This window comes from Populus euphratica, unplaced genomic scaffold (assembly GCF_000495115.2).
Source record: "Populus euphratica unplaced genomic scaffold, PopEup_1.0 scaffold278.1, whole genome shotgun sequence".
Taxonomy (NCBI): Eukaryota; Viridiplantae; Streptophyta; class Magnoliopsida; order Malpighiales; family Salicaceae; genus Populus; species Populus euphratica.
This window is the reverse complement of record NW_011500113.1, coordinates 54,322-78,534: the sequence shown is the minus strand read 5'-3', so window position 1 is coordinate 78,534 and position 24,213 is coordinate 54,322. Positions and strand designations below refer to the sequence as shown.

General features: G+C 35.9%; 3 protein-coding genes and 1 long non-coding RNA gene across 6 annotated transcripts; all 4 read right to left on the bottom strand.

The window, feature by feature from the left end:
- Window positions 1-61: 61 nt before the first annotated feature.
- On the bottom strand, window positions 62-11,525 carry LOC105109821 (L-arabinokinase-like). Of its 3 annotated transcripts, XM_011004651.1 has the most exons (30): window positions 11,496-11,525; window positions 10,896-11,009; window positions 10,574-10,681; window positions 10,412-10,480; window positions 10,173-10,256; window positions 9,924-10,000; window positions 9,135-9,201; window positions 8,668-8,725; window positions 8,475-8,542; window positions 8,333-8,395; window positions 8,095-8,148; window positions 7,902-8,004; window positions 7,714-7,823; window positions 7,440-7,559; window positions 7,296-7,352; window positions 6,699-6,871; window positions 6,432-6,600; window positions 6,067-6,150; window positions 5,417-5,542; window positions 5,068-5,198; window positions 4,909-4,990; window positions 4,458-4,545; window positions 3,560-3,603; window positions 3,384-3,479; window positions 3,215-3,291; window positions 2,434-2,634; window positions 1,714-1,879; window positions 1,520-1,591; window positions 883-1,086; window positions 62-384 (listed from the first exon to the last, which is right to left on the bottom strand). In XM_011004651.1, the coding sequence occupies exons 2-30, from the start codon at window positions 10,998-11,000 to the stop codon at window positions 268-270; spliced, it is 2,973 nt and encodes a 990-aa protein (XP_011002953.1). In that variant the 5' UTR covers window positions 11,001-11,009; window positions 11,496-11,525; the 3' UTR covers window positions 62-267. The 3 variants fall into 3 exon arrangements, with proteins under 3 accessions (XP_011002953.1, XP_011002952.1, XP_011002954.1); XM_011004650.1 differs by lacking the exon at window positions 11,496-11,525 and having other exon boundaries at window positions 10,896-11,169; XM_011004652.1 differs by lacking the exon at window positions 11,496-11,525 and having other exon boundaries at window positions 10,574-10,726; window positions 10,896-10,987.
- A 6,299-nt stretch (window positions 11,526-17,824) lies between these two features.
- On the bottom strand, window positions 17,825-21,256 carry LOC105109862 (putative disease resistance protein RGA3). Its single transcript, XM_011004723.1, has 3 exons — window positions 18,357-21,256; window positions 18,037-18,100; window positions 17,825-17,846 (listed from the first exon to the last, which is right to left on the bottom strand). Exon 1 carries the CDS (start codon window positions 21,254-21,256, stop codon window positions 18,374-18,376), a length of 2,883 nt encoding a protein of 960 aa, XP_011003025.1. The 3' UTR covers window positions 17,825-17,846; window positions 18,037-18,100; window positions 18,357-18,373.
- A 1,064-nt stretch (window positions 21,257-22,320) lies between these two features.
- Window positions 22,321-23,231, bottom strand: LOC105109822 (L-arabinokinase-like). The gene is made up of 3 exons (XM_011004653.1): window positions 23,208-23,231; window positions 23,021-23,090; window positions 22,321-22,930 (listed from the first exon to the last, which is right to left on the bottom strand). Exons 1-3 carry the CDS (start codon window positions 23,208-23,210, stop codon window positions 22,608-22,610), a joined length of 396 nt encoding a protein of 131 aa, XP_011002955.1. The 5' UTR covers window positions 23,211-23,231; the 3' UTR covers window positions 22,321-22,607.
- A 461-nt stretch (window positions 23,232-23,692) lies between these two features.
- On the bottom strand, window positions 23,693-24,156 carry LOC105109823 (uncharacterized). Its single transcript, XR_839334.1, has 3 exons — window positions 24,062-24,156; window positions 23,874-23,983; window positions 23,693-23,774 (listed from the first exon to the last, which is right to left on the bottom strand). It is a non-coding gene; the product is annotated as an uncharacterized LOC105109823 (long non-coding RNA).
- Window positions 24,157-24,213: the final 57 nt, after the last annotated feature.

Here is a 24,213-nt window from a genome sequence, read left to right as displayed (position 1 = left end):
GAGTCCTTCACATCAACTTCATAAAGGGATATCCCATCAGATTCTAACGCACACTGGTGAATCAGTGACAATTTTTGGTCTGAAACATGCTCTATTATTCGGAGGGGAAGCAGTTGGATTTTTATAAAGTAATATCCGAAATACAAATTCCTGGAATAATGATAATAATTTATGCAGCTGGATTGTGGTTACAGTTTACTAATACAGAAATGTTCTGTATCTTGATATAGTAACCACTAACCATAACGAGAGACAGCTGACTAAATTCTAAGCTCTGGACACCGCCCGGCGAATTCTCAAGTATCCGAATTTTCCCGACCCTGGCGACGAACCCTCAAAAATAAATGGCAAATACCCAGTTCCTCCTTTGTATCTGTGCTGAATCTGGACATTCAAAATGACAGATTGCTTATCAACAAGTTAAATCCAATAGCAATTATAAAGGAACAAGAAAAATACTTAAAATACACAGATTGCTTATCAACAAGTTAAATCCAACAGCAATTATAAAGGAACAAGAAATAGTATGTTTTTCCCTTCTAAATGATTAGCATCGATAAGCAGCAGGAAAAAATACACTCATCAATCTACAATGGCTTGCAATTGTAATTACTTGTTAAATATGAGCAATGACAATAGAAAGCAAAAATATAAGCTCTAGTTAATTCGGTGTCCTAGGCCTATCATCAAATGCAAGAGCATGAAAAAAACAGGGCATGTATGAAAAGGTAGGAAAGTATCTCGGCAAATATCAAATTCAAGATAATTCTATTTGTAATTGGTCACCTTGAAGAACAAGAACATGTGAATGATGATAAAAGGAACAAATGCATAAAGGAGAAAAATTAACATTTTTCTATGATCATGCTGGTCTAGAATTACCTCCAGAATTTGTTGGCTGCTTCTAAGACAGTTCCTACCGATTACACAAACAGTTCCACCAGAACCCCCACCAGTTATTTTTGCTCCATATAAAGTCCCATCCTCGGATTTTGATGGTTTGCCATGTTGCATTTCCTGTACCAACCGCACAAGCCTATCCGTCCCATCAGAGCCAAGCCCACAAGCACTGTAGCTATAGTGACACTGCAAAATAACATGGCACATTAATAAATATTTTCAATCCACTTTCCTCTATTTCATATTTCTCGTGATTCCATTCATTGAGCAGGCTGTTATTATTTATTTTAATGTTAAAAAATAGTAAGATTTCTTTGGTGTAAAAAGTTAACAATCAGGATGTTTATCTACTTTCAGAATAATGCTTTACTGTGGTCAATAAGTCAATAATTCCCCTAAAGGAAAGGGGACATGGCACTGTCAACCAAACATGGCTGGCTTCACACATTAATAATGGCTTTTCCAGTCACTTTATCATGATTACAGGACAGAAATATAGAGTAGTGAACATCTTTGTAACATTTCCTATATCTGGATAATGAATATCTGGCAAATCAAATCTGAAGTTTCCACCAATGAAAATCGCAATCACAGTGATGTCAAACAAATTTGAATATACCTGGTACAATAGTTCTCCAAGAGCTGTAAGTTGCTCATCTGAACTGGTGGAAGTTAACAATGCTTTGAAGGCCTAACATCAAGAAGCAGAACAAAGAGGATTTTAGAAATAGCATGGACAACTGTATCCACTGAACGTAATTTCCAAAGGTGTCCAATCTATATTTGAAACAATGAAATGAAATTATTGCTGACCTTGACACGGAAGTTTTCATATATAGGATGATTAGCCGGTGCTCTCACAACATATGTGCGCTTCTTATCAATTATCGTGACAGCATCATTATGATCAATATACTTCTCCAGAAAGGTCTCTCCAAGGATGGATTCAGGAAGCATCTTAGCATAGAGAGCCTCATATCTGTATCATCAGATTTAACATAAAAGTAAAAAATGCACGCGCATTTACTTCAGAGTTGCAGGACAAGATTCAGATGTCACATAACCATAATCATAAAGCAAGATAATGGAGAATGACAACAGAAAACTAATATTAAGAAGTAAAACTCACAAAGAAATACAGCATTTGGAACGGAAAGTAAAGAGAACATCAAGTTAGAACCATCTAACACTGTGATAATATATTATAGAAGCGGGGAATCACCTGTCGATTGTGGAAGCATGAGGTTATGACAAGTAAAAACTGTTTTTTCTCTATTTTATTAAAATGTGCGTTTCAACTATAATAAGAGGCCATGTTTCCTAAGCAATGTAAGAGTATTTAATTCATCCCACAAAGAGAAGAGAAGAGTTTTTTTTTTAATCAAAACAGTCACAAGGCTTTGTAAGAAAACTACAGGATGTAAGGATAAAAACATTATCAACATAAGAGAAATTAATCAAAGCATCCCACACATCACATGGATTACTACCAACTTTACACAAATTATGGAATGGACCTCAAAAGACCCTTACCTGTGTGGTGATAAGTTACACAAGTAATCCAATGAAGCTTCAGCTTTGATTAGATCCACGCTATGATCCTCCAACTCATCATGGATTAACCCATTAGCCGTGGGCAGTGATCTGGACAAAGTAGATGATGCTATGGACTTAATCATCTTTCGACCCATGAAGGCACCTATTCTTACAGATCCATAATCTGCACCGCCAACACTGCCAAAGAAAAAAAAAAATTACTGCATTAAAATAGGAGCTAAGCAATGCCAACAGATAAAGAAGCGTGGTCTGCTACAGAAGTTATCAAAGTGGTGAAATTAGTACATTATATATGCCATTAGCAATGCCAAAAAATTACTACAATAATCCAGAAGCAAATGTAGCCATTAGAAGGAGCTTCATAGACCATTAATTTCTTGAACATGTAATAAATATTTTCCTGCAGGAAAGTGAGCAGGTCAAGGGCCTGGCAAGAACAAGAATTAACAACCATTATTAAGTTCCATAATGCCTGATCTGTAAACAACTAATATACCATGTCTAATAGAGGTTGGAGAGGTTGGTAGTGAGCCACAACACAGTTTCTTTTACTAAAATGAAAAGATGCCAAATCCTCAAATCAAATAAGACAAAACATCCATGGAGACTTAACAATCAATTAGTGAAAGCAATCAAGAAAAAACCTGAAATAGAGAAAATGAAAGAGTGCTTAGAATGAATGAACATTACATGCAAATGTCAATTTGTAAAATGAGTGGCAGGAGAATTAATAAAAAGCATTCAGGGAGCTGGATACCTGTGTCGTATTCCTGAATCAATTCCCCAGAAACGAATATGGCTAGGAATTTCTACAAGCCCAATAACCTCTGCAGGCTGCATTGATAATCAACATAGGTATAGCATTGTTTCTTATCCTTTGGAACATCTTTATCAAAAGCTTAGGCAGCGGCATGAATGATCCTTACCTGGCACACCATTGCAAGAAGTTTGTTGGCTTCACCGCATGCTGAAGTCATCTGATCCATTACACCACATGGAGCTCCAACAATGTGATTCTCTACCTATTGAACACTTCTTATGTCAGAACTGATATACATGTTTTGCTAATAAGAAGTTTTCTTCTATTTGTTAAAAATCAAACCTTTTGGCAGAGCAAAGCAATATCTCTTGGACTGATACTTAATCCTGCAACATTTACAGGAAGGTTTAACTTTAAAGTCAATTGTTTGACAACATCAAGAATATCAGTTCATGAATATCCAAGAGTATCCATAGTCCAGTAGGAAAAATAAATGATAGTGGCCTTATACAACAGCTTACTGTAAGAAACAGAATTTTTGGTATGATGCAGGCAGTATTCTTCATAAATTGCTGGGATTCAATCTAACGAGACTACAGCTTGAAATAAATGAACTAAACCTTGTTAGATATTTACAGAGTTCATTAGCTGCAGATGTTTACAAAGTAGATTATTAGCTTCTGCAAGGAACATTCCTAACAAAAAATTACGGTGACAAATAAAAGCTTTACATTATTTAAGCTTAGCATTTTGTTTAACGGTGGCAAGTTCTCCACAGTGGCAAGGCATTTATTCTGGTAATTGGAAGTAAAACCAATTTAATTAATCTTCAAAAAACTCTGAAAAAGTCTCAAACAATGGAGAAAGTCTTCGTATCCATTGATTCAGGGTAAAAAATTACAAATTCACAGTTTTTATTTATTTATTTATTTCCTTATCCATTGATTCGGGGTAAAAATTTACAAAAAAAATTACAAATTCACAGTTTTTATTTATTTATTCATTTCCTACCTAGTATTCTGTCCTAAAACTCATGTGCTTCCACTTAGCCATCCACTACCCCATTGATCTGTGGTTGAACCATCTTGATTATTTCAAAATCCAGTTTACATAAAGGTCATTAGTCATGATAAGAACATTAATTGGGCAGCTAGCGAAAGGACCAAATTATAACATGGCAGACATATTAAAAGAAAAAATGAACTGCCAATGAGTTCAGGAGAATTAGAATAGCAGTTACCATGAGCAGCAGCTATAGCAGACATGCTGGCAACCTCCACTGATGCAGAAGAAGATACCCCTTTTCCCTCAGGGACTGCTGAAGAAACCTGTATTTCCGTGTAGGAATAATTAAGATCTGAAATGAGCAAAGCCCAGAATATGCACCAGATGATCTACAACGAAAAGGACAAAAAAAGTCCACATGCAACCGACAATAACCAGAAATTTAGCACAGTTTACCTAGTTCACCTTAAGCTTTGGGTCATTGTAAACCTACCTATAGTATAGCAGTTTTATGGTTATATGGCAGCAAGATACATGAAAGCAATCTTATCATCTGTATTTTCATGCATATTGAAGTCAATGGGACAGAGGCAGGGGAAAAACAAAGAAAGCCAACATAGCAATTGATAAAAAAAGAAGCAATAGAATCTACTAATGGAGAAAGAATGCAAGACGGCGACTCATACCAGCATGCTAATGCTATCCTCAAAGAGTACACCTAATTCTGTCATCAAAACAAGAATTGTCCCTGCAACATAAGCAGCCCACCTAGAAGAGGGACCATGAAAGTAAGATCCAGAGTTCTCAATATATCCAAATAAGAAACAAAAGTGACAGTGACCTACTTTTGTGATGGATCTTGAGCAAAATATTTTTTTGCCTTGTCATATGATATTGGCATCTCTCCATCCATAAAATCAGATAGATCCATGTCAAAGGTTGGACCACGATTGCTTAATTCTGACCCATAGGATACCTGATTGAGATAAAGAAAGATGTTTACAATAGCAGCTAAAGATCTATCTCACATATTAAACTTTAAGCTGCACAAAATGAGTTCAAATCATAGTTATCACAGCTGAATTAACAACATAAACCACCAATCTATATCGTATATGGAGAGTGACTAGAGGGGATTATGGATGGATGAGCGTGTGCGGAAATAATGGTTCAATATTCAAATGCCATACTTACTATTTGAAGAACAGGGGTAGGCCCCTGTCCTTTTGCATTTTGCCGAGCCTGGGCATGTTTCCAGAGCCTATGTTTACTCGCATGGTTCCTTTGCACAGCAACATGGCAGGCTTCTTTAATAGGCATCTATGACAAAAGAAATGGAAGATCGTTAATCAACTCAATAGTGACAGATCTGATATGAAAGAGGTGGAGTTTTTCCTCACTATGACTAAATTCATACATGGTGCATGATAATACACTTAAGGATACAGGAGTGGTTTGATTGTCAGGACCATGGTCAACATTACGTTTCTTCTATAGAAAACAAAGAGAAAGGAAGAAATAGTCAACAGACGGAGGAAATAGGATTCAGATGTGATAGACAGGAAGAGAAATAGATAAATTGATTAGCACCAAATTATTTTGGGAAGCCAGATTAATATAAAGTGTATTAATCCTTCACAAAATGGATATCGCCCAGGCACCCAAAGCAAGACTTGGTGAGAACTGTGGTGCTGCCTCCAGGCATTAGTAACTTTTTGAAACAAAAAGGATAAAATACAGCGAGCGGTAAGGTTTAAGTAAATACAAGGTGAAAAAAAAAAGGAACAAAGACAGCAAAAATTTTTACTGTGATGGCAAAGCTTAAAAAAATAGAGAATTCTAACCTGCAACACAAGACTTCCTGAGTAATCAGCAATCCCTCCCATTACATCCAATCTCCCAGGTGCTCTTGCCACGTAGATATCTTCCTGTACAAATACAACATAGGCAAATAAACTCCTTCCATGTTTGTATCAAACACATGAGGACCTACTTTAATTTCCAAATGACATTAAAATCCATCCATTTTGAAGATGATAGTGATTCATAGTGCAGGAATGCAACTGATTGAGAAGAAACTGCAAATCACTACAATGCCTAGAGTCAACCTAGTACATAGTTGCTATTAATGCTAAGCATTCTGGTTTGTGAAAACACTAAAAGAGTACACGAGTTAAAATCAATGTGTTTTATTGAACATGATACAGACCTCCCAATTAAAGAGTCCTGCAGCAGCCTTACGTTCCCGCATTTGGCGCTTCTCAGTGTTCTTCTCAGAGTCATATACAGTATCTAGCTCTGCCAAGCTCTTTAAGAAACTCTTTGTATCTGGAAGGCCTTGAAGATCTCCATGTAGAATCTCAAAATCATCAGTGCATCTGGAAAGAGTTGCATAAAAATGTCAACAGAATAAAGAATTGAATGTCTCATCAAAATTAAGAATCTGCCAAGTTAAATGGAGAAAGACAAAACTCACAAGCTTGTCAGGGATCCATTTTCAATTATTTGGGTAGTTGGAGACCCGGTAGATTTATTGAGTTCATTTTCAGCACTTGAATACCATTCTGGGATGCTGATATCTCGTCCAGGGACCCTTTGTAATTGATAACCAAGGACAATAGCATCTCGCAATCTTCTTGCTCCACTGAACTACACTTTCACAAGGAAAAACAGAACAATTGTTTTAGACCATTCAAAGACAAGGAAATAATATTTCAATGTAAATCTGAATTTAGTAACTCAATTTTTTTCATAAAAAGTTCTACCATTTTAACAATGTACAAGCTGTGTGACAAAATAAAAATTGTCACAGCGAAAAGAATCAAGGCAGCTCAGCCATATGCAAAATCTCTCAATTCTCAAAAACTAAGCACAAAGGAATGAAAGGTTGAAAATTGAAGGAATAAGAGAATTAACATCCATGGATTAATTATTCTTAACATTTGTCTTGTACATTTTCTTTGAAGATAGTTACATTATCATTACATAAACCTTGTCCACAATGATGTTGATGCGAAACACATGCATTATTGATTACACCCCACATAAAACTAGATATCACAACTTTGCTTACCTTATCTGAAGCGTAGTTTTTACCAATAGCTGTCTCCTGCAAAATGTGAGCTGCCACCTACAATTTCAAAATATCCAAAAGCAGTATATCAGTGTTGAGAAACATGTCAAGAAAATCACAGAAATCAGGAAAGGAAGTTAGTACCTCGCCTCCATTAATGCCTCCCTCATAGCATGGTTTCAAACTAATTGCACGTTCAAGATAAGGTTTCCAGTGACCAATGAGTAAATCTCTCCTAATCATCTCAACACCACACTGGTAATACTGTTTCAAGACATTATATTTCACTACTATCAAAATAACGTGAAAGGAGCTACAAGAAAAGATCACAGAGAGAACAGAAGAATAAGAGGAAGAGGAAGAGGAAGAAAGGAAGAAAACAAAAGATTATGATGACACTCGGAAACAATTATTGCACCTCAAGCATATTTCTCAAAAAGGGTTCTTCATTGAAATAATCTCTTCGCACAAAGACAAATGGTAGCTTGAATGCCAGGGCTTCACTGACAGTGCCATATCCAATTTTCCCTGAAGAAATGGAAATCCCAATAAGTTTCTGTTTCAAACCATTTAATTTAGTTCAGCTACCAAAAATATCATACTGACCAAGCATGCAGTCTGATGCTGCAATAAGATCAGGTGTGTAGGCATCTTTTGCAAGCTTTATGAAATTTGGTGGAAGCTCCTGGCTGTCAGAAGCACCACAAACCTGAATCAAAACTCACATGCTTCAACAACCATTATGAAAATGTGTTTTTATACATTACTAATACATAGACATTGTTACTGAAAAAGGTACCAGGCAAAGCCAACCAGAAGGTAAGTACTCCTCTTTCAACTTCCACCCAGATGGCTACACAAGAGGGAAAGAGGTTTGCAGTAAGAATGAAATTATTGTACATTTCCAACCAATGCATAAGGCATCAAAGCATATCAGGGACAAACATTGCAGCAGACATTAAATGGAGAAAGAGAAATATACTTCACGCAAATTTGAGCACACGTATCAGATCTACAGAAACTTTTAATATTCTCACCTGTCCACCAAAGTTAAGGATTACCAGCTTCACGTCATCACTGATGCCAAGTTCCTTCCTTGCCTATGTTAAGAAAATAGAAGACTTGGATCAACATTTGAATGATATAAAGAAGGGTTTCAACAGTGTTCAGAAGCCAAACCTCCTTGCGGGTTTTGTGCAACCTCCTCACAACAAGAGGTACATCAATAACATCCCGGAAAGCAGGCACTGAAAACAGATGAGAACCAAATTAATATTTTGAGAGCAACCAAACAATGTTCCTGCAACAGATATGGAAATGAGAAAGGAAACAAAGGAAGATTTGTCTTGAGGCTCTGTAAGAACCAACATACTTGGGCAATATCCTGGGAGGCGGATTAGGAATTCACAGTGAGAGTAATCCTCTGCTATCTGTGATAATTTCAAGACCATAAGCAAATTTAGTACTACTAAGATCACACCAAAACAAGTCCCAAATCAAAAGGGTAGATCCTGAATCCCAAAACAGTGCAGGTACACAGAAGAAGTACAGCCATCTCAAATTTCATATAAATTCTTGAGATGAAGAGTCATTGGCAATTGGTTTGACAGTAAAATCACTAGATTGAGTATTTTCTATGCCTTGCATGATTAATTGACTTGGTTGGAATTTTGGATACAAAAGGAATAAAGATACTGGGAGAAGATATTGGAATTATGACCAGAACATATCAAATGAAGAAGGCATTGGCAAAAGGTCACAAGAACTAGGGAAATGGAAACACTAATTGGACAATTATGAGTACGAGGGGAAAGGAATTCTATAAAAACAATATGTCACCTGCCAAACTATTGAACGATGATGATTTCCAGCTGCCATAACATACTCTGCATAGATGAAGTCCCAACTGCAACGGTGAAAAGACAAAGATCAACTAGGTTTTCATAAAATCACAAGGATTGATGATGTGGCTAGCAAAAGTTCAAGCAGGGGCTTTAAATTTTCCATAAGTTATACCAATGTCCTTGCACATCATATCATATTTTCAACCATCGAATGGTAACACAAACATCAAACCAATTCTGGGGTTTATAACATGACCTAAGCACTGTGTATCAACCACTCCACTAAGCAACTTCATCTAGAAAGAAGCATCTTTACTAAAATAGATAATAGGATATAAGAAGCAAACTTTTTTTGTTTCACATCTTAAATTTAGATAAGGTCAGGCAACAGAAAAATCTCACATCCAAGCATCTCAGTTAAGGTCAGGCAACCTTATGATCAAGTTTTAATTTTTTGACATGACAAAAAAGTAAGTTACAATAAAGGATATTTATTCGGTGGATAAAATTAAAAACTTTTCATGCAATTATGCTTTTTCACCATACCAATATTTCTATTTTTTCCCCTTAAAAGGAAAGAAGAAGAACAAAAAGACATAAATTCTTGTGGAGCTATCCATTAAAACCTCTCGTCCTCCAAGACTAAAGTGCTTATTGATAACACTCAATACATTTACCCTCCAAGATAATTAGAGATACATTTACCCTCCAAGATAATTAGACTCAAATAAAAGAAATTCTAGAAACTGTAAAATGAACAAGAATGCTAGCAACAACAAGTTACCTGAAGTTGGTGACACATACAGATCGAATTCCTGCATCAGCTGCAGCACGGCATGCAACCGGAACAACATCAGAAACCTGTTTTCATATGAGCAAAAACACAATTCATTAATGCTCAATGCTCTTCATTTTTCACCATTTTTGTCTTTTAATACTAAATTACAGTGAACCCTTGACACCATAGTCCAGATAAATAGCCACTGCAGGAGTTCAACAATAATAACAAATATGAGAAAAACAAGATCAATACCACTAAGTCAGCTTTGATGGAGTTCAGCCACTCTATCTCAGTAGCCAAAATAGATTCCCGGGGCTTCACAGCCGTCTCCGAATACTAACATCCAGAAAAGCAAGAAAGTGTAATTAGCATAGCAAAAGAAAAATTCCATCACTTCAATTGATATTTATGAAGTATGAGCCAGCACTAATTACCACAATTATAATTGCGAAAAAAAGAAAGAAAAAGGTTAATAATTAGTGTTTTTATACCTTCTCCAACGACGCAAGGCGATCCACGGTCAATGCATCTGCCTGTACTGCTCCACAGTCCAATAATACCTATGAATGCAAATACAAATAAAAAAATTAATTGGAATTATCAATTTTCTACTTCCACATTCCCAAATAACAATAAAAATAATAATAATAAACCTTGCGAATGAAGAGACGAGGCGACTGAATTTCAGAGGTGAAGACAAAATCAGGTGCACCAGTGACCACGTGCACATCATGCCCAGCCAAAATCAAGTTCCTAACAACCTATTCCAGCAAAATCACACTGTTTCAAGATCAAACCCAAATTTCCTAAAAAAATAGAACAGAAAAATACTGTGCATGATCATCGCAGTCACGCTATGATCATCAACATCAAGCTGTCTCGAAAATAATGATGGTCTTTTTTAAAAAAAGAAAAGACAATTGAGAACCACGAGGAATTGCAATATGGAGGAAAAAAAAGAGCAGTGAAAGAGACCTCCACAACACGAGTGGCATGGCCAAAACCATGACCGGTAACATAATAGGCAAACACCAGGTGCTTTCTCGACGCCGATACTCCATCGCTTTCCTCTATCCGCATTTTCAGCTCCTCCTACTTCAAAAGAAACTGGTAAAGATGGAGACAAATTGCTGCCTCGGTTTCGGGAATTTAAGCCAGCAAAGTAAGCTGATGGCGAGTGTGATCAGGAGTGATCAAATGAGCACGTTCGCATTTTAATCAAAACGAGCACTGTGCATTTTGGACCGTTGGAGTTGTTCACCTCCAGATCAAGAAGTTTAGATTTGACTACTCACAGCTGTCAGAGTATGTTTGACCGATGTGGCATCCTTATCTCTATATGTATTAGCAAGAGACTGAAAAGGACATTCAACAAATTAGGATGGACTCAAGACAGGAGGAGCAGTGAGGAATAAGAGCTTTTTTTATTATTGATTATAATAATATGAAATATATCTAAAAATCAATGCTCATACATTTAAATTTAATGTGTTTTTAATTAGATGTATTTTCATATCTCGTATTTAATTAAGATGCAGATGATTCTATCCATGAATTCTTTTTATTAATGATAAAAATAGTGCATAAAGTATTTTATATACAGGTGAGCAAGACAATAAACCAAGCAATATTCTTATTAATAAACAGAAAAGAAATTAAAAAAAAAGAAGAAATAGGGTGATGTGAAACGGCAAGTAAGAGAGTAAAATAAATTGCTAAGATGATTAACTTAAAAGAAAAGGAAACTTAATTGTGGCTGAAACATTCAAAATAATAAGAAAAGAATAGAAGGTTGGGATCTTTTGGAGTCCACCATTGATCGACGGTCAGATGATCGAATGGTGGACAGACGATGTTAGTACGCTTCAAATATGTTAATGTTCTCTTCTTAGGAGTGAAACCAGCCGTGGGAAGAGGGCTATCAATGGCGATTGAGATCGACCAAGTATGGCGTGTTTTTACATTATTAACCCCATGCCATGTCATGATGAGTCGACGGTGAGTAGGAGGCGTTACTCGCGTGTTGTTTAATAGATAACGACAATAACCGTTTCTCCATCAAACAAGGAGAAAATAGAGAGTGCGTGTCGATGCTTTTCCTAATATTTTCCTTAATTGAAAACTTGCATATTACTTAATTAATGTGTGCAGATAAAATTTCCACGACCTATGACATTTGAATTTCAAAAGTATTTAAAGAAAATTATTTTTTTATTTTAAATTAATATTTTTAGATGATGTACTAATATTAAAAATAATTTTTAAAAAATAAAAAATAATTTTAATATATTTTTAAATAAAAAATATTTTAAAAAACAAATACTTGCAAGAGCCTTCTTCAACTTCAATCTTTCTCTAGCAAATTAATTTATGCTCTCAAGAGTCAAGATGCATGCATGTTGTATAAAGAATCAATGGCTATAAAATAAACAAAGATAATCCATTAGCTATTGACACATAGCATGAAAAACAAGAAACGGGAGAGAAGAAAAAATAAATGCTAAAGACACGTGGAATCTCTGGTAATAACAAAATCATAGAAAAACCACCTTTGAAGACAATAGTTGGAAGACTTAATCCGAAATAAAAAGGATCATTAAACGGATATGAACATGCCTTCAAATGATTAAACAGGGAGGATACCTCAATGATCTCCCTGCTGACAAGATTGACGACAAGCATCATCACTAACTTCTCAGTACTTTCAGCATAGTCTAATTATTTTGAACTGAGAAAACTTATCCACTCCTCATTGAGAAACAAGAAATTTTGGTGAACAGTAACGTCACATCTGATGCAGTTTTACACAACAATAAATGATACTGATTCAACCCAGATTGTTCTTCCTACCCTAAGCCAACCAATTTACAAGTTCTGCTTATTTCAATTAGAACCAAACAAATTCTCTCAATTTCAGGCAAAAAAAAAAAACAAAACAAATTGATAAACAAAAAGCAGTGATCAATGACCTGCAGGTTGACACCAAAACCAACCCCCAACCAGCGCCAAAGCTTCCATAGCAAACCCTTCTCTTCATCACTCCTGTTGCAGCCGTTTATAGCGGTTCATCTCTCACTCTCTTTCTGCTTTGATGTTTTCGTACTCCATATTATATTCCATATTATATTAAAGATAAAGGATAATATAGAGTATTAAAAAGACTTATAATATTTTGATGTAAGATCAGACACAAGGTTAGTCAGAAAAGCTTTTTTGACACAACACGGAATATACAATATAAACTCGAATCGTAAAATCGTAAAATCATAAAATCACTGGTAAAATATTTTTAACTTATTATATATTGTATTGACAATTCCAATCTTTAACAACAAGAAGAAGGAGAAGAAGATCTACAAGCACTTTCTAGGTCTGTCCAATATGTATATGTTCATAAAAACATAGAATTTGCTCTCAGAGAATTCTCAATATAATTGACATTTGCATTAAATTAAATAATTACAACATGGCAGCAAGCCAGCAACAATGTTTATCCAGGAATAAACATACTTTCTTTTGTGTACAAACAGCTTAAGAAAAGAAAAACAACCAGGACCTAAAATAATCTTCCTAACAATCTTTAAAGAGGTGATGAATACATTCTAGCTGAATACATTATTACCAAAACCAAATCAAATCAACTTTAGAGTCAAAGTAAACATTCTAGATGTTGTTTCCTTGTACATAATTTCTGCACGGTGAGTGCTGCATTTATGAAATGTAGCCCAGTGTATCAACCTCTTACCTCAGTTGGTCTTCTGTAAAGTTTTGTTTGAAACACAAAATTACAAGTAATTCATGCATGCAGTCACGGGTAAAAGGCTATTAATTTGCCAAAAAAAAAAAAAAACAGAAAGAAGATCAAGAATTCGCTGAACTCTAACATTTGATTAGCAATTATGTGAAAGATCTGGTCGAGTCATTCTGTTTCTCAATGAGGTTCATGAGCATCTTAAGAGGTTCATGGTCCACCAACTGAACGTTGATTTGAGTACAGTTTATGCTTAAACACGACGAGCCAACATACTGGCAGGTTCCATAATTACAAAGATGAAGCAACTGAGGCATTACGCACCAAGATTACATCGGGCCACAGACAGTGCCCGCATCAAGTCTCATAGATTGCAAGTGTCAATTTATATCCTAACATTTTGGCCTTGGTTAGTAACTCTCTACATTTTAATGCAAGAGATATACAGTTATTTCTACAATAATGGTGCTTTTGGGATGTATTCAGGTTTGAGAAATCCACTTAAACTGATGAGCTATGTGACTCCAGTGATGGCGATTGCAACAGTTCTTGTTTTTCATTCTTGTTTGGCCGAGTAAAATTAAATAGAATCCAAGGACTTGGGCTTGGAACTATGGAAATCAGCAATGACAATCTTAAGAAGAGCATCGTTAGCGATGCCGCAAGCTGTGAGTGTCAGATATCTGTCCTTAATAATTTCATTAACTCTTCGGTGTTCAACAAGGCTGATTCCTATGCCACACAGGTGTGATAATTCTTGTCACCATCAGTATCCTTGTATTAGAAAATTAAGTATCAACATCTTCAAGCATTTGCAACTAGCTAGCCAGATTGCTTAGTGCCTGTTAATGAAGCCGAGGAAATCAAAATCGACTACTGATTGTTGCAGAAATTCAAATCAAGCCCCAAGTGATGGTAGAAGTCAATGAAAGTATTGAGTAACTCTGGTGTATATACAATGTTGATTGAAAGGCTCAAAACATGTTTATGTTTTAAGAGATGGGGATGGAGGAAATCTAAAAGAATCGGATGGCAGGCTTACGCCTCTTTTGCTGTCCAATAGGCTTGATGCAATCACACGATGGTAGAAATTAGAACTCTTATGGAGTCTGATCCTCTTAATGTCAACAATTGGCTTTTGTCATCTTCGTCCATATATTCATGCAGTTTGTGGTGTGGGTTTGGTGTACCCATCAAAAAATTTATCAAAAACAAAACTACATACAAAAATAAATATTTTGCCCAGCAGTTCACCAAATGATAACACACAAAAGGCTATGCTTTCATACAATTACTGCTACATACCCATTGTCGACAAGCCAATGTAACATTCCTGCTGCAATGCCCTTTGTTACAGAGAAAACAGGAGAAAGGCTATCAGGCTGTACTGGGCGAGGATCATATGTACCAAGTACTCCAGCAGCAGTATCGATAATTCCACTCTTCACCATTTCTTTCCTCACACAGCTGCCAAAGAGAAAACAGGACTAATTCAAATGGGTGAAAGTTTTTGTTTATACGCAGTATTACAAAGAGAAAGTTCTCGACAATTGAAACCATGGCAGACTTTACTAGAGCCCTTAGAAACTTTAAATAAGAGCTACCAACAATCAAAAGAGAAAAACATGACGAAAATAGAACCGACGCGCGACTCAATGTCCCTAATAAATGAGGCTCTCCGCATAACTTTGAGCTTCAAAGTAGATGTGAGATTTATTGTTTGGAACCCTACTCCAGCTTTGGTCAAGGGATCATCCAAATGCAAACATAATCGCATGTCATATGGTTCCAAAGAAGAACTCCCCTGAATAGGATTTTTTTCATCATTGAGGGTTCCTATAGGCACCGTATTTCTAGGAAGGATTCCTCTGAATATGAATAGCTCCTCCCAGCTTTCATTCTTCTTTGTCCACATCTCAAACATCAAAATTCGACTCTTTATTCCACTCAAGCTCATTGCAAGTAATTCTTTATAGATCACAAGGTATATTCAATATTCCAATGACCTTCTGAATAAAACTGAGCAAATTGCTTAGAAAAAGTACTATTCTGCAGTTCACTGGTTTTAAGGCTGACATTAAGAGGGGGACATATAAAGCAATTAGTTGAATGAAGAGCCACCACCTTCCTTGATGCCTGGGGGTCCTGACATCCATCAATCAAATTATTTCATCAAGTCCAGGCTGTATCTACTATAAGAAAGGGAGATGAAAGATCCCGCAGTGCATTGCTGATTTATATCAATAGTCTATCAAAATCTTATACTCAAACTTCCACGTGTTGACAAGCTTGCAGCAAAGATTCCAGGCACTAATAAAATGACAAGATCTCAGCATTAGGTGCTTTTCCTCTAACCTGATTCCTACTTTCTCTTATTGTAAGTGCTTTTCTGTTTAACTTTTTGGCCTTGGTTAGTAACTCTCTACATTTGATTGCAAGTGTCAGACAGTTATTTCTACAAAATAATGGTGCTTTTGGGATGTATTCAGGTTTGAGAAATCCACTTAAACTGATGAGCTATGTGACTCCAGTGATGGCGATTGCAACTGCTCTTGTTTTTCATTCTTGTTCGGCCGAGTTAAATTAAATAGAATCCAAGGACTTGGGCTTGGAACTACGGAAATCGGCAATGACAATCTTAAGAAGGGCATCGTTAGCAATGCTGCAAGCTGTGAGTGTCAGAGATCTGTCCTTAATAATTTCATTAACTCTTCGGTGTTCAACGAGGCTGATTCCTATGACGCACAGGTGTGATAATTCTTGTCACCATCAGTATCCTTGTATTAGAAAATTAAGTATCAACATCTTCAAGCATTTGCAACTAGCTAGCCAGATTGCTTAGTGCTTGTTAATAAAGCCGCGGAAATCAAATTCGACTGATTGTTGCAGAAATTCATATCAAGCCCCAATTGACGATAGATATCAATGAAAATATCAAGTAACTCTGGTGTATATACAATGCTGATTGAAAGGCTCAAAACATGTTTATGTTTCAAGAGATGGGGATGGAGGAAATTTAAAAGACTCTGATGGCAGGCTCTTACGCTTCTTTTGCTGTCCAATAGGCTTCATGCAATCACACGATGGTAGAAATTAGAACTCTTTTAATGTCAACAATTGGCTCTTAAGAATCAGCATATGATAGGTTATCTTTGTTTTTTAAAAAATAATTTTTTAAAAAAAAATTAAATTTCTTTATATTTGTTTGATATTAAAAAAAATTATCAACAAAAAATACTTTCTAATCAAATATTTTTCAAAAGTCATATAAAATTTAGAAATATCATATTATTTGTTGATTATATCAAATTTAGTCCTCAAATTTTTTATTACTATATATATATTATTTTAAATATTTATTTTTCAATTTCATTTTTTAGAATTTAATTTTTATATTAACTTTGGTCATAAATTTTATTTTGCTTTTTCTCTTATTTTTTTTAATTGAAAGTTTTTATCTATCAAATTTAATTCACACTCTTTTGAATGTTATTTATATTATTTGAAATAATTTATAAAATATTAATTGATATTATTTTAATTTTTTTTATTATTTAGAGTTGATATCTGTTATTTTTATTATTATTTATTTCATTTAAGATAATTTATGAAATTATTTTTATTTACAATTTCATTTTCATTCAACCTTTTACCTTTTAATTTGTAAGATTGTTCATTATTATTTTAATAAACTTGAAAAAATAAAATATTAACAAGTTATTTTTCAGCTTATTTTTCATGAAATAAATAAATACCCATTAAATAAATAAATACTGAAAATTATTTTTTAATTTATTTTTTATTGCATTATCAAATATAAAAAACATAATTTATTTTTCTAAAAAAATAAAAATAGCATAACAGGATAAAAGGGAAAGGAAACAATAATTTTACGTGGAAAACCCTCTCAAAATGAGGGGGAAAAACCACGGGAGAATCACAGAAAGACTATTATTAATTTAAATGCTAAGGTAACAACTTTGTTTTTTTTATAATGTACAGATAATATTCAAACTATTATAAAAACAATAAGTAAAGAAATAAAAAGAAGCAAAGTCAGAAACAATATAATTAATTAATTAAAGGATATATACACATCTCCTCTTTCTCCTCCACCTCCTCCTCCGATGGATTTGAGCGCTGTGATTATTTCTCTTCCCCATGTTGTCGGGCGCCTGCATGGCAACACGAAAGATGATTATATATGAAATTGATGGATCATACTTTTAATTCATCGAAGCTATTATTCTTTTATTAAATTAACTATACAATACGTTCTTATTAGATGAAGATATTGTCTACTTCATGCATATATAAACAAACAAATAAATAAATAAAAGAGGAAGTTAGTTCCTAATTACGTACATAGAAGTTACGTGCAGCCATTTATCTATTGTCGTATTAAACCTCGCCAATAATTAGGAAACTCCTGCCAATTAAGAGGAGAAATTAAGTAGAAGATCAGCTTCCTAAAATTATACATAAATATAAGTTATCTGCAGCCATTTATCTATTGTCGTATTAAACCTTGCCAATAATTAGGAATCTCCTGCCAATTAAGAGGAGAAATTAAGTAGAAGATCAGTTTCCTAAAATTATACATAAAAGTGCAACCCTTTTCTATTATTAAATAAATAGATAAAAAATAATGTGACGTCAGATTTAATTATAAAAGAACACTTTACCTCATCTAATCTGTGGGCTATTCAACAAGCTTGATGTTTGGGGTGTGAGAGGCGTTGGGCCAGCCCTTTCCTCCTGCTTCGAATTGCGCTCCTATAATTGGGCTGCCTTCGATTTCCAATTGCTCTAGAGTTGTTGACTGGAGCACGTAATCCGGAAGTGCTTTCAATTTCGGACACCAACAAAATTCCAAGGAACGAAGAGATGGCATTATGATTGAATTGAAGATGTTTGTTTTATCTTCATTTCCTCCTCCTCCTCCTCCTTCCCACTCTTCCCACTCTCCCATACCCCCAAAGAACAGACTTTTCAACTTGGGGAACGCAATAATAGTATTTGACGATGATGATGATGTCTTTTCTCCAATACTAATGTCACCATCCTCCCCATCAACTCCCAATCCCAAGAATTCACGCCCCACCCTCTGCACGCGTTCCATCCTGTCTACGGATAAATCTTCAAGAGATGGCAACTTCCCCAAAGGAGGCAGATTCTTAATCTTCCCCCAATCCGCGAGTCTGACAACCCTTAGTTTATTAATCCAACAAGGAAACACTGGGATGACTCCTTGGTAATCATATATCGCCAATGATTCTAAGTTTGGAGGGGTCATGCGTTCTAAGGCTTCAAGGACTTCATCATCGTTAATTTTCTCCCTGTCTGTCCTCGATCCAAACCATAAACCTAAATGAGTGAGATGTTTCTTATTATTGAGTTCTGCTTTCTTAACCTCATCAGGATCTTTCACATCTCCCAACCATCTTATCGTAAGAGATCCTTGAAGGTGGTTCAAGTTTCTCAAATCCCCAATATTAGACACTTCACCACTACCACTCACATGGAACTCATCTAATTCCCGAAGAGAACTTAACCCCTCAAATCCTCTCATCTTCACAAACCCAGAGTAACCAACACTGAGATGTCTTAATTTGACTAGTCTTCCTATGTTATCAGGCAGCCTTTCAAGTTTATTACAGAAAGAGACATTTAAAGTTAGCATGTTATACAATTCACACATCTCTTCAGGTAACTCCCTGATCTTATCACTACACAAGTCAACATGCCTCAGGTGTATCAACTTTCCTATGTAGGATGGGACTTTTTCTATTCCACAGCTTGACAACTTCAATGTTCTTAGACAACTCAAATTAGCGATTAATTTAGGTAAGGCTGCATTCATCGATGAAGGATGACCATCAACAATCAGGCTGCGAAGCTTTTTGAAACAATGGATGGTCGAAGGTAAGGGGTCGGTATCATAATTTCTAAACACTAACCTGGAGTGTCGGGCATCTCTAGAAAAAGAGTCTATCTTCGACTCTGCCGCACCATCGATATCTACACTAAAACATTCATTTTTTGTCAAACTCTGCGCAAAATCATGCACCATGTCATGCATCTTACAAGCATAAATGCTGCCATCACCCTCGTCTTTCTCAAAATCTTGAAAGAAAGAGCGAGCAGCTAAAGCTTCGAAGCACTGGCGACCTGCTACTTCCATCTCTTTATTCGGTGTTTCCCGAAGGAAACCTTGTGCCATCCACAGTTTGATCAAAGCATCCCTCCAAAATGTGAAGTCTTTTGGAAAGACTGCACAATATGAGAAACACCGTCTCATATCAGAGGGCAGGTCATAGTAGCTCAACCATAAAGGAGCCAAAATTTTGCTTTCAGCTTCTTCAATCTCCCAGACATGGCTGTTCAAGACACTTTCCCACTCTTCTATTCTACTTTTAAATCGCAAAAGACTTCCTAGACTCTTTGCAGCTAGAGGCAAGCCTTTACACTTGGCTGCAATTTTTCTACCAATTTCATCTAAATCTCCTCTCTCTCTACTTTCATTTTCAGAAAATGCAAGCTTACTGAAGAGTGAGCAGCATTCATCTGTAGAGAGAAGTCCTAGTTCCAAAATGTCAGTACTGGGTGAGGAGCCCATGCTAGTCGCAACATTCCTCTTACGTGTTGTCGCCAGAATCCTACTTCCAGGCAAACAACCGCACTCGAGGGAGTCTTTCAGTTGCTCCCACTTTGTGGAATCTTCATTCCACAAATCATCTAGGACAAGCAAGAATTTCTTTCCCCTAATCAATGATTGTATTTTTTCTAGTAAAGTCTGCAATTTGATTAGATTTTGGGTAGACTCCTTGAGATCTTGAAGGATTGCCTTGGCAATCGTTATCTCATCAAAAGGATCTGATACACAAACCCATATTCTCTTATCAAAATGGTTCTCCACCTTAAGATCATTATAAACTAGCTTAGCAAGGGTTGTCTTTCCTATCCCTCCCATCCCTACTAGAGAGATTGTACGGAGGGCTGGTCCTTGACTACTCTCAGTACTGAACAACATTTTCATGACCCTGTCTTTATCATTTTCTCTACCCTTAACGTCTTTTACATCTATAACAGAAGCGGTTTCATGATGTTCATGCTGTTTAATTCCCGCTTCCAATGATTTGAAGTCCAACATATTTTTCACAATCACAATGACATCTATTCTTTCATTCAGTTCTTTTATCTTATAAGCAATCCGACGACGCAAACCAACTTCTCTAACACGAAAGCAAGAGAAGATCATGAAAGAGCATACCTTCTTTTTATTCTTGCTGGGATGTTCATGTACCTTGCTTTGCGATTTTGCAATTGCAGTGCCCCACTCATCCAAAACATCATCCATGTCGTAAGATACGTCTTTGAGTTGATCTAACCAAAGTTTGACATACCCCTCCTCCAATTGTCTTTCCTCTGCATTGGCAAGCACAGCTTGGATGGCTCGGAAACTGCTGGTGAGCTTTTCAACCTCGTTCTTGACATCAACAACGAGCCTCACTTCTTGTCCCACCTCCTGAATAATGATTGACCTCAGCTGCTCCAAGACTACGGAAACAAGAGCTTCAGCCATATTATTCAGAACTAAGGAATGGTTGAGAGACGATAAAATTGAAATAAAAGGATTATAAATTTGGAAATGTGCAATATAGGGAGAAATTGTTTGGTTGAGAAAAGAGGAGAAATAAAAAAAGGATGCAAAGGGGAGCTTATGATTTGATGATGCTTCATATCATCTATTAGTTGATGTATATATAGTGCATTGGAAAAGGCCATGGAATCTCTTAATTTCATGTACTGAAGCAAAAGAGCTTTGCTTTCGTGATGGTTTTTGGGATACTCGTCTTCCCCAAGAAATGCCCTTTATTCTTTCCTTTCGAGTTATCAGATGAAATATTCCCATATTTACTAGAGCTAGCTATCATGTGACTCCGTAAATCTTTCTTTTTTGAAAATAAAATAAAATTTGGATACGAATTCTTTACCCCCCTTAGTGTCATTAAGATTGCTTATGGAAGGTATCAAGAACAATGGCCACCTTAATCCATTCAATTTATACATTATTTCGGGACATACAGTAGTTTAAGCAAGAATCTTGAGCAAGTGCAGCAACCAGTTAAACTAAGAGAAGGGGAACACGGATGGAATCAGATGCAACTGCAAACATCTCCAGCCTACAGTTTGTTAAAAAAGGTTTCTCAAACAACGTATCATTTACTAGAATTTCTTAATTTGAATGACATCTTCAGCCTTATTATTCCACCAGATATCAATTTTTTCACTGCAAAACCCACATTCAAAATGTATAATCACTGCGGTGGCGATTTGTGCATCGCTGCATGTTTCAAACTGCGATATTGTGGCCATTTACTTTCATGCAATGTGTGAGCAAATTAATGATGCTGTCATTTTACTAAGTGATTTGCAGGCCATTAATTGGTTCTGAGCATTCTGCTGTGCATATTAGGTCCAGCCAAACTCCTACATTATTGCATGTATTGGAATGCCAGGAACCTATAGTAAGTAACAACTGAAATTGATGTTACCAGTCAATCTGGGACTTTAATCACAACAGGAATCAATTATCCGATGAACACAAAAATATAATGATTGAATAATCTGGGACTTTAAATTGCAGGCAGAGTGGTCTTTGTAAAACTGAAAGGTCGCCACTATTACAATGATGGTCGGTTATTGGGACTATGGGAAAGCAGCTCGCGGGTGGGGTGAGGAGAAGATATCAGATCTTCATCCTTTTGAGGTATAAAACATGTCATTTCAATGCCGAACATAAAGGTTTCAAATACCATATCATATGAGAACTCAAATGACTGTTCTTGTTCGTACTAAAGGAAAAAAACCAACCAGCTATAGGCCAAGTTAAATGTTAACTTGTATGCAGTGTCTAGCATACAAGTAGTCTTCTACTCAGAGTCATGTGCAGTATCTAGCTCTGCCAACCTCTTTGATAAACTCTTCTCAGAGTCATATGCAGTATCTAGCTCTGCCAACCTCTTTGATAAACTCTTCTCAGAGTCATATGCAGTATCTAGCTCTGCCAACCTCTTTGATAAACTCTTCTCAGAGTCATATGCAGTATCTAGCTCTGCCAACCTCTTTGATAAACTCTTCTCAGAGTCATATGCAGTATCTAGCTCTGCCAACCTCTTTGAGAAACTCTTTGTATCTGGAAGACCTTGAAGATCTCCATGTAGAATCTCAAAATCATCAGTGCATCTGGAAAGAGCTGCATAAAAATTTTAAAAGAATAAAGAATTCAGTGTCTCATCAAAGAATAAATTTTCAGCACTTTAATACCATTATGGGATGCTGATACCTCGTCCTGGGACCCTTTGTAATTGATAACCAAGGACATTGGCATCTCGTAATCTCCTTGCCCCACTGAACTACACTTTCACAAGGAAAAACAGAACAATTGTTTTAGACCATTCAAAGACAAGGAAATAATATTTTAATGTAAATCTGAATTTAGTAACTCAATTTTTTTCATAAGAAAGTTCTACCATTTTAACAATGTACAAGGTGTTTGACACAACAAAAATTGTCACACATAAAAGAATCAAGGCAGCTTAGCCATGTGCAAATCATCTCAAAAACTCAGCACAAAGGAATGAAAGGTTGAAAATTGAAGGAATTATCTTTGAATATAGTTACATTATCATTACAGAAAACTTGTCCTCAACGATGTTGATGCAAAACACATGCATTACTGATTACACCCCTCGTAAAACTAGATATCAAAACTTTGCTTACCTTATCTGAAGCATAGTTTTTACCAAAAGCTCTCTCCAGCAAAATGTGAGCTGCCACCTACAATTTCAAAATATCCAAAAGCAGTATATCAGTGTTGAGAAACAACATGTCAAGAAAATCACAGAAATCAGGACAGGAAGTAAGTACCTCGCCTCCATTAATGCCTCCCTCATAGCATGGTTTCAAACTAATTGCACGTTCAAGATAAGGTTACCGGTGACCAGTGAGTAAATCTCTCCTAATCATCTCAACACACCACACTGGTAACACTGGTTCAAGACATCATATTTCACTAGTATCAAAACGATGTGGAAGAGCTACAAGAAAAGACCACAGAGAGAACTGAAGAATAAGAGGAAGAGGAAGAAAGGAAGAAAACAAAAGATTATGATGACAGTTGGAAACAGTTATTGCACCTCGAGCATATTTCTCCAAAAGGGTTCTTCATTGAAATAATCTCTGCGCAAAAAGACAAATGGTAGCTTTAATGCCAGGGCTTCACTGACAGTGCCATATCCAATTTTCCCTGAAGAAATGGAAATCGCATTAAGTTTCTGTTTCAAACCATTTAATTTAGTTCAGCTACCAAAAATATCATTCTGACCAAGCATGCATTCTGATGCTGCAATGAGATCAGGTGTGTAGGCATCTTTTGCAAGCTTTATGAAATTTGGTCGAAGCTCACATCATCACTGATGCCACTTTCCTTCGTTACCCATGGTAAGAAAAAAAGAAGACTTGGATCAACATCTAAGA

Excerpts from the sequence above, each read along its gene's own strand:
- LOC105109821 (XM_011004651.1), bottom strand. The coding sequence starts at position 11,000 with ATGCGGATAGAGGAAAGCGATGGAGTATCGGCGTCGAGAAAGCACCTG. Across the intron at positions 8,149-8,332 it reads TCCTTAACTTTGGTGGACAG|CCATCTGGGTGGAAGTTGAA; the intron begins GTGAGAATATTA and ends CCTCTTGTGTAG. Across the intron at positions 6,151-6,431 it reads CAGGACTCTTTAATTGGGAG|GAAGATATCTACGTGGCAAG; the intron begins GTCTGTATCATG and ends GTATTTGTACAG.
- LOC105109862 (XM_011004723.1), bottom strand. The coding sequence starts at position 21,256 with ATGGCTGAAGCTCTTGTTTCCGTAGTCTTGGAGCAGCTGAGGTCAATC.
- LOC105109822 (XM_011004653.1), bottom strand. Across the intron at positions 22,931-23,020 it reads ACAAAGGGTCCCAGGACGAG|CTCTTTCCAGATGCACTGAT; the intron begins GTATCAGCATCC and ends ATTTTTATGCAG.